A 15,060-nucleotide genomic window follows, 5' to 3' on the forward strand; every position below is an offset into this window, starting at 1 on the left:
AGGGCATTCCCAGAAACTACGTCATCCAGACGCCCGACCAGCAACCAATCAAAAGCCGGGATTCCCTCAAGCAGCCAACCAGGAAGCTTTTCAGCAAAACGCAAGTAACAGGCAAAATCTTTTCATCTCTTGCTGAACTGTGAATTGATCTTAAAGTAGTAAACGTAAGACAAATCTCTGCTTTGTGATTCTCTCAGGTTGAATTTAAAAGAACTCGTGGAAAACGAGTTAGAACTTTGTAAACTTCATGCAAACTCCGTCAACTCTCATTCTTCAGAACTGTATGTGTGAGTGTGTGTGTGTATGTGTGTGTTTTAGCTTAGTTTAATGTAATCTAGAATAGCCAATAAATTCTTGATTCATTGATAAAGAAGTATTGTCTGGTGTCGTGAAATTTTGTAAAGTTAAAACTCTGCCAAGATCACGTTACCTAGCTCGTAGCTTATAACTTATCAAAGCATGTATCAACCCGTGGCCAGGGAAAATACAAATATTCAAATTGTTAAAATACACTGAGGTTAACGTCTCGCTGGACGACCGCTGATAAAGTGTAAACTATCAAATTTGAAATCAGTTCTAATCAGGTTGACTTCGAATCTTCAGATTTGAGTCCTTTCAAAACCTGAATTAATTAATAATAATTAATTCCCTTATAGAATTCAATGAGTTAAGTTCCTTACATTAAGTACTAGTATATAATGAATGAGTACCAGTAACTTTACAAAATACACTAGTACTTAAAGAATAAGCACTAGTAGTTAATGAATAAGTACTAGTACTTAATGGAAAATATACTAGTATCTAAAAAATAAATACTAGTGACCTTAAATTAGATACTAGTGTGGTTTATAGATTAAATGTTAAAACGGCTTGCCATAGTAAAACAGGAGTTTTCCCCATACACAACGTGAGTGAGCGTTCGATAGGGAAACATTTTTATCCATTTTAAAGCATATGATTGAACCTTTCTCTGTGGACACACTGTTTTAGATGTAGTGAGAAGTCAATAAGTGTCATAGATTTCATATAATAATGATCAAATTAAATTGAAGGGGATAATTGTGTTAAATACATTGTTATTAATCCCTCATAACATTTACAGTCAAAAATATTTAAAAAAAAAATGTAAACCTAATAGCAGTTACAATTGCTGGACATGCTTTGTCCCATGTCTCAAGAATCAGTTCATTGAGCAGGAGATGGAAAATCTTAACATTCAAATTGAGCCCCCAAAAAAAGAGAGAAAGAGAGAAAAAAAGAGTGCAAAAGGACACAGTATATAAAAGTATACACAGTAGCTTATATATTATACAATAAACACATTTAAAATATATTAACACATGTAATGCAACACTTTTAAGTTAAAACTAAATCATTTATTTTACATGTGCTTTTAGTATATTAGTCAATGCATAAAAATAAATGTACTTCTTTACAGCACTACTAAATAATTTTAAAGCACATTTAAGTTAAAGTTGGATATCATTACAATGTGCATTTTATATATTGTGATTATCCACAAGGTGGCACAGTCACATCATTTTCAGACCCTTATTTGTTCACGAACATCTAGTTATACACAGAAAGTGTAAATACAAGTTTGAAAGAAAGACCACAAAACAAACATGACAGAAGCCAAGACTCTCCTCTATAAGTGCCAAACAAAACATTTTGCCATTTAAAGGAGTCATAGATTATGATTTAATCTTTATAACTTTAGTTAGTGTGTAATGTGGCTGTTTGAGCATGAACAACATCTGCAAAGTTACGATGCTCAAAGTTCAATGCAAAGGGAGAAATAGTCTTTCACATAATTCGCTTTTTAAGGCCTACAACAAATGGCTGGTAGGGACTACAACTATCTACTTCCTGGGTTAGTGACATCTTAAACCCTGAAATTTACATAAACCCTACCCAACAGAGGGGGTAGAGTTCTGGAAAATTATAATCCAAATATAGCTCTCTCTGCTGGACTTTTTATGGAGGACAGCTTCCTCAATCTACACGAGTTCAATGCCAGATTCACCCAAAAGCTTGTCCGCAAACATGGAGCAGTTCAAACTAAAAAAAACAGAAGCTATTTTTTATCGGCCACAACCTGTATGGTTTTTTTTTTTTAGCCCAGGTTATTGTGTTCGGTCTGTCCTTTTGCTCAGAGTTGAGGTGTCCTTTTGCCAGAGGTTCTCCTAATATGGTCAGAACTTCCTGGCCATACTTCCATTTTATATAATGTATATTTCTTGGCTTATGTACCACCCATATGTAATCCATATATCATTATGTGACAATGTATAGTTTATCTGTGTTCTTAAAACCACCTATTTTCATAATAATTAAGTATATTTATAATGCATTGCTAATTGACATAGTCTTTATTACAGTAGAAAATATATTTTCTGCCTCATTATGTGATAGGAAGCCACATCAGATCACAAAAGGAAGTTATTTCTAACATTCAATTGATGTTGTGGAATAAACACACATTCTCTTTTGTTGGATAACAGGTTTATAAAAGCTTCTCATTGCATGTCACTACAAGGGAAGATGTTTGCTGTGTTGTTTTTCAAATGCTCATTATAGCGGGGCGACGTTTCCTCATCTCAGCGCATAGACTCACGGACACACACAAACGGAGCCAGTTTGGACAGAAATAAAAAGTATAGAAATGATTTAAACGCAAAACCGAAAAAAAAAAAAAAAATCTCTCCATCTCCTTTTGTTGTTGTTTGATTTGATCAAATTGAGTTGTCACTAGGTGTTTACATAGTTTAGAGTGACAAATCGTACCAGCATACTTTGACGTCAAAATGCATACCTGCTAAGCAAAATGCGTACAGGTTGGCAGGTCTGCATTCTTCAATTCAGTCACTGAAAATAATGTAAACTTGCAGTTCAGAAATTGAGTCAAGTGTCTCCTAAACAGAGGAAACTCCTGTTTACTCTGAATACCGATGCCTGTTTTATTAACACTCATGTAGCCGTACTTGCGGAGCTGACTGCCTATAAGTCTACGCTGATTGCCATTTCATCAGAATTTTCTCCTTCAGTGCAAAGATAATCTCCTCAATTAAGGCAGCCCCACCCCTCCCGCTCTCTCCTTTCTCCCTTCCCAGGAGCCACGGAGGAAGAAACTGCAGAATCACATGCCTGAGCAACTGGGCTCCAGTGATCTCACACCAGCACAGGTCCTGCGTGCTGATCCTGGCACCCTTCCCCACAATGAATCAACACGGGCCGGCATGGATAGCGAACTGATTTGCATCCTAACCAAGGCTGTGGAGGAATTCAGCTTAGAATGGTCGGCTCCGGGAGAGCCCTCCTGCAGCTGCTTAGATGAATGATACCAGCCTTGAAGGGGCATCATGTCCTGATCCCTTCAGACAACATGACAGTGGTGTCCTTTATAAATCGCCAAGGCAGTCTCAGGTCACGCTCCCTCCACAGGATGGCAAGAACCTAGGAGTGGACATGTTGTCCCAAGGCAATGTATCACCGGGAGAATGGAGACTACACCCCCAAGTGGTGCAGACGATTTGGTCGGTCTCTGAGAGAGCAGAGGTGGACCTCTTCGCCTCAGAAGACAACTCTCATTGCCCATCATATTTCTCAAAGGATCAAGATGCTCTGGCCTACGATTGGCCCAGCGCTTTCCTATATGCCTTCTCTCCGATTGCCCTGCTCCCTCAGGCCATCAGACAGGTCAGGGAAGTCGGATGCTCAGTCCTCCTGGTGGACCCACTCTTGAGGAACCAGACATGGGTTTTCAAGTTAATTTGGTTGCTGTCGGCAGCCCTTTGGCCAATGCTGCTAAGGAAGGACCTCCTCTCCCAAGCAAGAGGCATGATCTGGCATCCCTGGCCCAAGCTGTGGAGCCTTCATGTTTGGCCCCTCAACGGGAGTCATTGCAGCTCTCCACGAGGGTAACTAACACCATTTTGGAGGCTAGTATCCAGCCTATGAGATGTCTCTATGCCCTTAAGTGGTTTGTGTTTTCTGACTGGTGTCTGATGTCATCCATTCTAACCATTCTGCAAGAGCTGCTGGATAAGGTGCACACCCCTTCCATGCTCAAAGTATATGTGGCAGCCATAGCGGCGGATCATGTTCTTGTGGCTGGCCAGTCAGTCTGAAAAAATTACCATGCTGTTAAATTCCTGAGGGGAAATTAAATCTGTCTTGTTCTCATTCTGTACCGACCTGGGACTAATCCATGGTCCTCAGGGCCTTTCGAGGTCCCCGTTCCAGTGACCAACTTACGGCCCCTGTCATTTAAGACCGCCCTCCTTTTGGCTTTAGCATCCTCAAAACAAGTCATCATCCTTCTAGCTCTTCCGATGAGTAGGGTCCTAATTTACTCTGTATGCTTTGGAGGTCACTCTGGCAGCCCGCCAGTTATGAAGCAGAGACTATTTTTGCTGATATATGTGCAGCAGTCGGCTGGTCTTCGCTGTTTGCCTTCATTCGGTTTTATAACCTGGATGTCCCTGCCCTTCAGGCACGGATCTTGTCCACCTATTCTCCCTGATCCCCTATACAAGTGGAGAAGGTCTTAGTTATGTAGAGCCCGGCTTCAGGACCTGGGCCTCATTATTATCTCATGCTTATAGGAGCCCTCATTACGGGCGCTCCAGACTGGGCTCGCATTACAGCTTTTTTCTGCACTTGCTTATAGCACAGCACTATTGGATACATTCCCCATAGTATTTCACGCAACGTGAGAGACCATTTTAGAAAGGGAAAGTTCCAGTTACTAACATAACCTTGGTTCCCTAAGATAACGGGTATGAGCGTTGCATACACTGCCGGGCTATACAGCTGCATGCAAGTTGTTGACTGTTGCTATCAGTCAAAATATTTTGATGCGATGGCATTCCGCACCGACTTTACTCAGTCGAATTTGGTGGGCTGAAATGCCATTTGTTTATGCACCTACCTGAATGTGAACAAATCAGGCTTTAGTATTTAGAGTAAACAGGAGTTTCCCAATAGCATTTCATGCAACGCTCCTTCCCATTATCTCAGGGAACTGAGGTTACATTAGTAACAAGAGCATTTACAAACCTGATTAAACATGCTAACGATCAGACGGTTGACATTATTAGTGTTCTAAAATGGCAGCTGTAGTGGTTGTAGAGGTAAACGTCAATATTGGTGCCAATATTGGTGGCTACCTCATGTACCTACAAGAACATTGTAACATTTTTACATTGTGGTTAGGATTGACTGGGTAGAGCTAAGGTGATGATGTTATCAGCAATAAAACTGACCAACGTGGAGTATGTGTTAAAGTAAAAGTAAATGGAGCAAGAGAGAGAGGGAATATGAAAGCATAGGAGGACACATTCAAAGTGTATAGGTTTATAGATTGATTCTTCAAATATTATATATTTGTAACCACACAGAAGGTATAATCTTTTGACTTAAAATATATGAAGTGTATATTCAGGTTATTTACAGTGAATCAGTCAAAGTTAACCAGGCTGATATAAGTACAAGACTGAAGACCTTTTTTTTTCTTCTGTGGTGCACAAAACGTGAAATAATTCTTACATTTTGTTGTTTGTATTGCATTGTGTGTATTATTATTATTATTATTATTATTATTATTATTATTATGTCAGAAACATCATGTCCATTCGTCAAATGGATTTTGAACAAGATATTTGTATGTATAGATATCACCATCATTACATAGCTTGTTTTTGTATTTAATGGACAGTAATTATTAAAAACATTCTTTATAAAACAAGGTTTAAGTTTGAGTTTTTTTTTTCTGCTTAGAGTTATAGGTATCTGTAGATTGCCTTGGATGTGTGTGTGTGTTTTGAGACCTTTCACAATTACAAATTGTTCCATCATAATGTGTTGAAATGACAGTTAAATGCTGTTTTTGTTAACTCAAGTCACTTACATCTCTTAACTACACTGAAAAACATCAGTGTAAAAAAGGCAAGACATTACAATCATTAGGTGCCTTGAATTACAAACAGCATTTTTACACAATTTATTAATCTAATGTTAATTTATAAGTATTGTTCAATGTTAACTTGTGAACACATTTCTGTGTATTATTGCCTTCAGAAACTGTAATTCTTTAATTTAGATCTGTGTGGGTTTCGGAGAAAGATGTGCTGGATTTATTTATTTGTTTTTTTAATTTGCATTATGGTGTTATTTGTTTTTTTCCCCCTCCATTCGGTGTTAAGACAGTTTGCAAAACAAATCATGCTGCCCTAGATTTATTATCTTGTCAGATTACAAATAAAGATGCATTAAGGTCATAATGCAGAAAATATCCATTGGGATACAGTCTATGTGAATTTTTATAATTTCTTGAGTGCTGAACTCAACCACTAACAAAACTCCTTGTATTTGCAAACTATTTTACACTAAAATCTAAAATAAATTCAATCATAAATCTGTTCAAATATCTAACAGTACACAATACTTAATGTCCTTTTTCTGTACAGTAACTCTAAATTGACAAATTCTGAACTGACAAATATCAACATGTATCCAGAAGAAACTTTGTTCAGATTATGTAAATTATGTAAACATGACAGACAGAGTTGTATAAGCAGGCAAAGAGATTCTCCAGGTGCATCGCCAAAGGGGACGAAATGCAAAAGATTCATTAACATCCATTTCACACCATGTTCAGTGCCAAATGAAAATTAAACATTTAATGATCATGCACTGGCCAACCCACTGGCAGGAAATCAAGTGGCAAACGGACAAAACTGTGTCATATGCATTCAATCATTTATGCAGTTTTAAGCAAAAGTTTGGGCACCAAACTTAAAAAAAAAAAAAAAACCTTTTCTTTTTAAGAATCTGCTGATACTTGGTTGAATCCATGCATCCCTCAGCTCTGTCAAGGTTTCCAGTAGCTCTGCTTGCCACACTGCCCACAGCATGATGGAACCTCCGCCAAATTTTACAGTAGGGAGCAGGTTCTTCTCCTGGAATGCTGTGTTCTTTTCCAAAATAATTCAGGCTTGTTCGGTGGAGCCTCTGCATACCTCAGATGATTTGTTTGTTGGCAGTACACAGAAAAGGCATTTTTCTGCATCATCCTTCCATTAAGCTGTTCCTTGTGCAAAGTGTGCTGGACTGTGGAATGATGTACAATCCAATTATCAACAGCAAGGTGTTCTTGGAGCTCTTTGAAGGTTGTCTGTGGTTTGTTTGTGACCATTCTAACCATTCTTCGCCTTTGCCTTTCTGATATTTTTCTTGGCCTTCCAAGAAACTGAATAGCATATCACTACGATATTTTCTTACAAAGAAAGAGCACATTATTACAGTGTTTCTCACTAGTGGGTCGCGGATCATTCCGTAGGGGGTCGCGAGACTTTCTCTGTGTTCTCGGTGTTACACCGGCACAGTAAGTGTGCTTCACAAAAGGCTCATTGAAACAGTGACCTCCAACGAATCGTATTTTCGAATGTCGCATGTTGAATCATTATTGCCGTAACTTTCTAACGCTGTTTCTAAACTGTCCTATCACAATTACTATCACTTCCGTTGCCTCGATGGCTATTTCGCACCGAATGGGCTGGATTGCGTAGGCATTTGCACGGATGGCGCGGCCTCGATGACTGGCAAACATAGTGGGGTTGTGAGGAAAATTTTGGACAGAGCACCTGAGGCGACATGGATTCACTGCTTTTTACACCGTGAAAGCCTCGCAGTCAAAGAAATGTCAGTGCCCTTAAATGAGGTGATGGACATTGCTGTCAAAACAATTAATCTAGTGAAGAACAGTGCTCTCAGTTCCCGCTTGTTTTCAATTTTGTGCGACCAGCTGGAATCAGACCACCGCCAGTTGTTATATCATAATGAAATTAGGTGGCTGTCACGGGGAAAAGTTCTTAATCGTCTTTTCGAAATGCCCAAGCAGGTGCACACATTTCTGGAGGAGAAACGGTCTCCCCTGGCAAAGCATTATACAGTTCCCGCTTGTTTTCAATTTTGTGCGACCAGCTGGAATCAGACCACCGCCAGTTGTTATATCATAATAAAATTAGGTGGCTGTCACGGGGAAAAGTTCTTAATCGTCTTTTCGAAATGCCCAAGCAGGTGCACACATTTCTGGAGGAGAAACGGTCTCCCCTGGCAAAGCATTATGCGGAGGCTGAATTTCTTGTGAAACTGACATACATTTCAGATATCTTTGACCAGCTAAACCTATCCTTTCAGGGGAGAAACAACGGTGTTTTCTAGTCTGCCTAATTATTGAAAGTGTTTGTGTGTTTTCGTGAAATTAATTATAATAAGCATATACGGCGTAGCCTAGGTCTAAAGAGGCATTTCAGTTAGTTAATTATTTCCAGCCTTAGTGGGTCGTATGACTGCCATACAAAAAAAAAAAAGTGAGTCGCAGTAGGCAAAAGGTTGAGAAACCCTGCATTATTATGCAGTCTCAGAAGTGTGCCCAAACTTTTGCATAAAACTGTACGTGTGTATGTTTGGGGGCATGCAGGTTGATGTTCAAATATTTTACTTTTTTAGGGGAAATATCCATTATACTACATTTTACCATTGTAATGAATATTAACCTTGTGACAACCAGTGCTGGGTTACAAGACTATCCTATTTAAGTCAATGTGTTAAACAAATTAGGTCAAATGTAATATAAAAGTAATCAATAAAAATTGGATTCACAAACATTTTACACCAATACAGTAGTTTTTGGAACATTTTAGAAAATAAAGTACTTAATTATGTTAAATGAAGTTTTAAGAAGACAGAGAGAGAGAGAGAGAGAGAGAGGTGAGTCACTGGGACAGAGGGGAGGAGAGACGAGGTTGGTCATATGATGCACATTTACACAGATTGTCCTGTGACTGATATCACTCACACTCTCCATCCGAAGAAAAAAACAGATGCCGTTAATCAGTCATGAAGAAGCTCTACAAGTACCTGTTGATCTTACTGGGTAACGTACAGCATTCATGTATCTGCTATTTTGCTAGATTCACACTAATGTTAACACAGTTTTCTGCAATGCTTTCCTTTGTGCAGCGATTTTGCTCTGTTTTTAGTTTAGTTTGCACTCATTTCACCCTCTACTGTGGATTTACAGCACGTTTACAGCACAAGATCTCTTAAAACCACCTTTCTTTCTTTTTTGATAAAGCCTGAACTCATGATTTTATGTTACATTTTTTTTCTTCATGTTTTGCATTTATTTTTTTTCTCATCATACAGATTTTGCTCATTTTGCTTGTCACTGTTTCTCTAGAAATTACTGTGAAAATGACTTGAAATATTTGTTCCTCAATAAAACTAGTGTGCTACCTCAGAAAACCAAGTGATGTTCTGATATGCAACAGTGCAATTCAAATAAACATTACATTTAAATAATTTCTAAAGTTCATTTGAATCTTGTTGTTTACACAGGGGTTTTAGCAATTCAAGAAATGGCAAATGGAGCAGATGGTAAGAATATTTCAGTTTAATGACATTTATTTTATTTGGTCCCATTTCATTAGTTTTTTAGGGAACCATTTTTTTTTTCAACCCATAAAAAAAGCATAGGGTTTCATCAAAAATAAGAGTTTTTGCCAAATACTTTAAATTAAACAGTGTCAGTCCATACAACAAATGCTCTGCAATAATGCATTTTAAATAATTCTCCAGTCCCTATTTTAGATTATACACCTCTAATAATTTAATACACTAAACCCATTACTGCATAGGACTAAAACAAATCCAGAGTGTCATTATGAAAGTGAGCAGAAGATGACAGAATAAATAAGGTTATTTAAATGAAACGCTGTTGAAGAAAGTTTTATAAAGAATTCCATAAATAATTGAAGAGACCTTGATTCTTGAAACATTTTCCAGACATCACATCATCCTGGCGATTCGCAACCCTGTCGACCACATATGGGACATTTTCTGCTACGCTTGCCATCGACGGTGACCGTGGCACATGTTCCCACACCAATTCAGGGACCAACCAGTGGTGGAGACTGGAATTATGGCAGGGATATCAAGTGGACACGATCGCCATCACTAATGCATACAGCAGCAATTATTACTGGATAAACGGTGCAGTGATTCGTGTCGGGAACTCCCCTACTCTTTACAGCAACCCAGTGTGAGGTTTTCTTCAACATTTATCTTTGATTTATGCAGATAACATGAATATAAACAGAAACAGATAACAGATGATCTTTCTGTCTGTAGATGTGCTGTAATTCCTACCATTCCATCTGGTCAAACGACCAACTTCTCGTGCGGTTGGATGGAGGGACGTTACATATTTGTTCATATTCCTGGAGATCAGAAGACTCTTGTTCTTTGTGAGGTGCAAATCTACGGGTATTTGATAGGTAACATTTATTAGGTAAATCATTGTTGTACATTACGATCTAATTGAATTCTTGAAACACAGTGTAGGGCTGCTAAAGTGCAAATCGATAGAGATTTTGTCAATGTCTCTGTTCTCAGCAGGTACTGCTTACAATGCTGTTTCATGCATTCAGAGTTTTTTACACTGTTAAAGAGTCGGATTCTCATGCTAAGCATGGACAAATAAAAAAAAAACAATTTGTACGTATGACGGAGTATTTCTGTGCTAAAAATCTTACTTCCGTGTTCGTACAAGTTTCGGAGAGTTTTTTTTTTAAAACTGTATATATATATTTTTTTTTAATTGCCTAAATGTCAAAATTAGTAAATTAGTACAATAATCATGAGAATATCTTTATAGAAAAATCCTAATACTGAAAATGTTGTTACATTATCATGAGTCATATTTTTCCCTTACAAAAATTAACCGTGGTTTTATTATAGTAAAAATTTAGTAACCATGTTTGTTTGTTTTTTTGTCAGATTGATTACCGTTTGTATAACCATTGTTTTTACTACAAATACCATGGTTAAACTATGGTTAGTAGTGTAGCAAAACCATGGTTAATTTGTGGTTACCATAGTTTAACTATAGTTAAAAAAAAATATTTCTATTCAAAGTAAAACCATTGTTACTATTTGAAAGGTTTGTGTTGTTGTCTTCTCTAGCTTCCTCTAAACCTGTTATAAAGCAATGTCAGGGCTGTACAGTGCGACATATATGTCGCTCGTGCTACAAAAAAAAACTGGTCTGTGCGATGAATACATTTACCACTGTAGCACACGTGCGATACAGTTCTGGCGCCTCCGTCTCAATATACTGTACAATGTGACATACATGTGACAAACAAATGTTAAAGGGGTCATATGATGCTGCTAAAAAGAACATTATTTTGTGTATTTGGTGTAATGAAATGTGTTTATGCGGTTTAAGGTTAAAAAAACACATTATTTTCCACATACTGTACATTATTGTTTCTCCTCTATGCCCCGCCTTTCTGAAACGCGTCGATTGCCGATCCGGCGATCCACAGCGCAAAGTTGATGTATTTCCTCAGCGACCAGCACAGATCAGCTCTAGGCAAGACGAAGCAGATATCGTCCTCTTTTGGAAGACCAAACAAAGTAGTTTCGCTTTCACAACCATACAGCAGCAATTATTACTGGATAAACGGTGCAGTGATTCGTGTCGGGAACTCCCCTACTCTTTACAGCAACCCAGTGTGAGGTTTTCTTCAACATTTATCTTTGATTTATGCAGATAACATGAATATAAACAGAAACAGATAACAGATGATCTTTCTGTCTGTAGATGTGCTGTAATTCCTACCATTCCATCTGGTCAAACGACCAACTTCTCGTGCGGTTGGATGGAGGGACGTTACATATTTGTTCATATTCCTGGAGATCAGAAGACTCTTGTTCTTTGTGAGGTGCAAATCTACGGGTATTTGATAGGTAACATTTATTAGGTAAATCATTGTTGTACATTACGATCTAATTGAATTCTTGAAACACAGTGTAGGGCTGCTAAAGTGCAAATCGATAGAGATTTTGTCAATGTCTCTGTTCTCAGCAGGTACTGCTTACAATGCTGTTTCATGCATTCAGAGTTTTTTACACTGTTAAAGAGTCGGATTCTCATGCTAAGCATGGACAAATAAAAAAAAAACAATTTGTACGTATGACGGAGTATTTCTGTGCTAAAAATCTTACTTCCGTGTTCGTACAAGTTTCGGAGAGTTTTTTTTTTTAACTCTGCCAGCCAGTAAAAGGTGAAGAATGCATTTTACTGACCTCGATCCATGAAACGTTTTCCAGAGAACGTAGCGCTATGGCGCACCGTGAGCGCTTCATCACAGTACGGAGTCTGGAATGCTAGATATGCTGTTGATAGTTTACACCATACCTGTACCCAAACCGCAGAAGAGACCAACCCGTGGCATAAAGTGGATCTGCTGAATGAATACCAAGTGAAAAATGTGGCCATCACTAACAGAGATGACCTCGCCACTTATCAGAGGATAAACGGGGCGGTTCTTCGTGTCGGGAACTTCCGTGACGACATTTACAGAAACACAATGTGAGGTTTTCTTTGACTTCTTATCTTTGTCTACAATTGACAATGAACATAAATGGATAACGTGACCTTTCTGTATGTAGATGTGCCGAAATTCCTACTATTCCTTCTGGAGTCACAGAAACCTACTCATGTGGAATGGTGGGACGTTACGTGATTCTTCACATTCCTGGAGCTCAAAGGATCCTTAGTATTTGTGAGCTTGATGTCAACGGGCAGTTGATAGGTAAGTCACTGCTATAGACAGGGCCGGACTGGGACAAAATTTCAGGCAGGGAAATCTCACACTCATTTAGACCATCCCATGCACCCACAAGAAATTTTGAAAACATGGACAACCCTATTTTTTGTATGGCCATCACTATCACATAAAAAAGGTTTAAATTCCTATAGGCTGGGGCCATGCAATATAATTAAAGGTTATCTTTTGAACTGCACCTTTACTTCCATTTTCCTTTTCAATCTCTTTTTCCTCCTGACATCTCTCTGTGTGTCACTTGTGTGTCTGAACTTTTTTCACAAATTTTCTCATTCCTGTCACTTTTTCATCAGCACATCTACTGTTATGAACAGAACTGTCTCCACCTTGTTGCAAAACAACCATATATATATTGATTACCGTTTGTATAACCATTGTTTTTACTACAAATACCATGGTTAAACTATGGTTAGTAGTGTAGCAAAACCATGGTTAATTTGTGGTTACCATAGTTTAACTATAGTTAAAAAAAAATATTTCTATTCAAAGTAAAACCATTGTTACTATTTGAAAGGTTTGTGTTGTTGTCTTCTCTAGCTTCCTCTAAACCTGTTATAAAGCAATGTCAGGGCTGTACAGTGCGACATATATGTCGCTCGTGCTACAAAAAAAAACTGGTCTGTGCGATGAATACATTTACCACTGTAGCACACGTGCGATACAGTTCTGGCGCCTCCGTCTCAATATACTGTACAATGTGACATACATGTGACAAACAAATGTTAAAGGGGTCATATGATGCTGCTAAAAAGAACATTATTTTGTGTATTTGGTGTAATGAAATTTATGTGCAATCACAAAAGTACATTACTTACATGTGCTTTAAAGCCTTGGCGGTTTAACATTTAATTCACGTGCTGTTCTAGCATGCGTTTTTTTTTGATCGCGAACACATGAAGTGCGCACACACCGCACACTAAAACAGCACCTGCCTGATTACTAGACTAAGTTGTCTTTCGCGTCTGATTGATTTTGCGTCTAATACTGTCAAAAACACACAGGGTTTACATATAAACACAGTTGGTTATGTCTAAAATGAAAGTAAACAGTTTAGAGAGAAACGGATGCGTGCAGTAGTGATGTTCGGTTCTTGAACGAATCGTTCTTTTGAGCCGGTTCTCAGGAAGTAACCAGTTGAGCCTGTTCACAAATCAAACTGAATCGAACTTTAATTCCGGGTTGATGACGCAGGATGCACAGCCGAAGTAGCACGTCCAACTCAAAAAGAACTGAATGAGCCGGTTCAAACAACTGCCAAAGTTTGCTGAGGATTACCGAGGACTCAACAAAACCGAATGAGCCGTGGCGAAGTTTGCCGAGGATTACAGAAGATTCTGATGAGTGAGTTGACGATACAGTGCAAGCCTGAGGCGCGTACTGGAAATATGCTTATTATGACTGTTATTAGTTTACATTTTATTAAAACCTTTCTGTCGAGTGATGTAAATAAATTTTACTATAGTTTCTGCATGCATATTATATTTAAAGTTGCTTAAGCGAAATCAAGGAGTTTATAAGACTGGTTTATTCATTATACTGTAGACATGTAGAACATATCCGCATTTGTGCATCAATGTCTGTAATGTGTGCTGTAGGTCTGAAACTTTTAGGAATCTTATCCAAGTTGTAGGCTTGTCAGTATTGGTCAGTCAGCCGTAGGCTATCTGACATAAAGGATCCGCGAATGAAACTGTGACCACAAACACCATTTGAATTATATGGCAATAATCAATATGCTTTCACACAAATAACTTTATTTTTTGAATGTTTCAATATGTGTTGACACAAATAACTTATTTGAATTTTTCATTGATACAACATGGCACTGAGTTGCTAGAAAAGAAATGCGTAGAGACGTTATTGCTTGATGACGTCAGGAACCGATGAATCAGCTTTTGAACCGGTTCAATGAGCCGATCTGTCCGAAAATAACCGGTTCGCGGAAATGAATCGGACTTTGCATCACTAGCGTGCAGCTCTTAAAGGGACAGAACTAAACATGCTGCCGCTTCTCATTAGAGGAATAGTTCACCCCAAAATTTAATTTCTGTCATTATTTGCTCACATGTTGTCCCACCTGTATTAATTGCTTTCTTGTGCTGCACACAAAAGAAGATATTTTGAAGAATGTGGGTAACCAAACGGTTTATTTTCTAATAACAAAGGTAAAATAATCTTTGCCCACTTTGGCCTAAATGTCTGCCATTCTTTTTTATTTAATATTTTGTTGTGGCCATTTTTAGCAAATAAAGAAAAAAACTTTGTCTAAAAACAATTTTTGTGATGGTTTGTATTTTCTGTGCTCTGTATGGAACATCAATGCCTGTTTAAGTGATGAACTCCATTACTTGTGTTTGTT

The 15,060-nt window shown here is 38.1% G+C and overlaps 1 protein-coding gene across 1 annotated transcript in view; it reads left to right on the top strand.

The window, feature by feature from the left end:
- The first annotated feature begins 12,196 nt into the window (after window positions 1-12,196).
- The window catches only part of LOC107741837 (fucolectin-7-like), a 10,314-nt gene continuing 7,450 nt past the window's right edge, over window positions 12,197-15,060 (top strand). The window contains exons 1-3 of the mRNA XM_016554615.1: window positions 12,197-12,206; window positions 12,289-12,445; window positions 12,526-12,668. Of these exons, the coding sequence (XP_016410101.1) occupies window positions 12,197-12,206; window positions 12,289-12,445; window positions 12,526-12,668 (310 nt within the window). The remainder of the gene's footprint in view (window positions 12,207-12,288; window positions 12,446-12,525; window positions 12,669-15,060) is intronic.

The sequence above is a fragment of the Sinocyclocheilus rhinocerous genome, unplaced genomic scaffold, assembly GCF_001515625.1.
Source record: "Sinocyclocheilus rhinocerous isolate Xijiao unplaced genomic scaffold, SAMN03320098_v1.1 scaffold2421, whole genome shotgun sequence".
NCBI classification, from domain to species: domain Eukaryota; kingdom Metazoa; phylum Chordata; class Actinopteri; order Cypriniformes; family Cyprinidae; genus Sinocyclocheilus; species Sinocyclocheilus rhinocerous.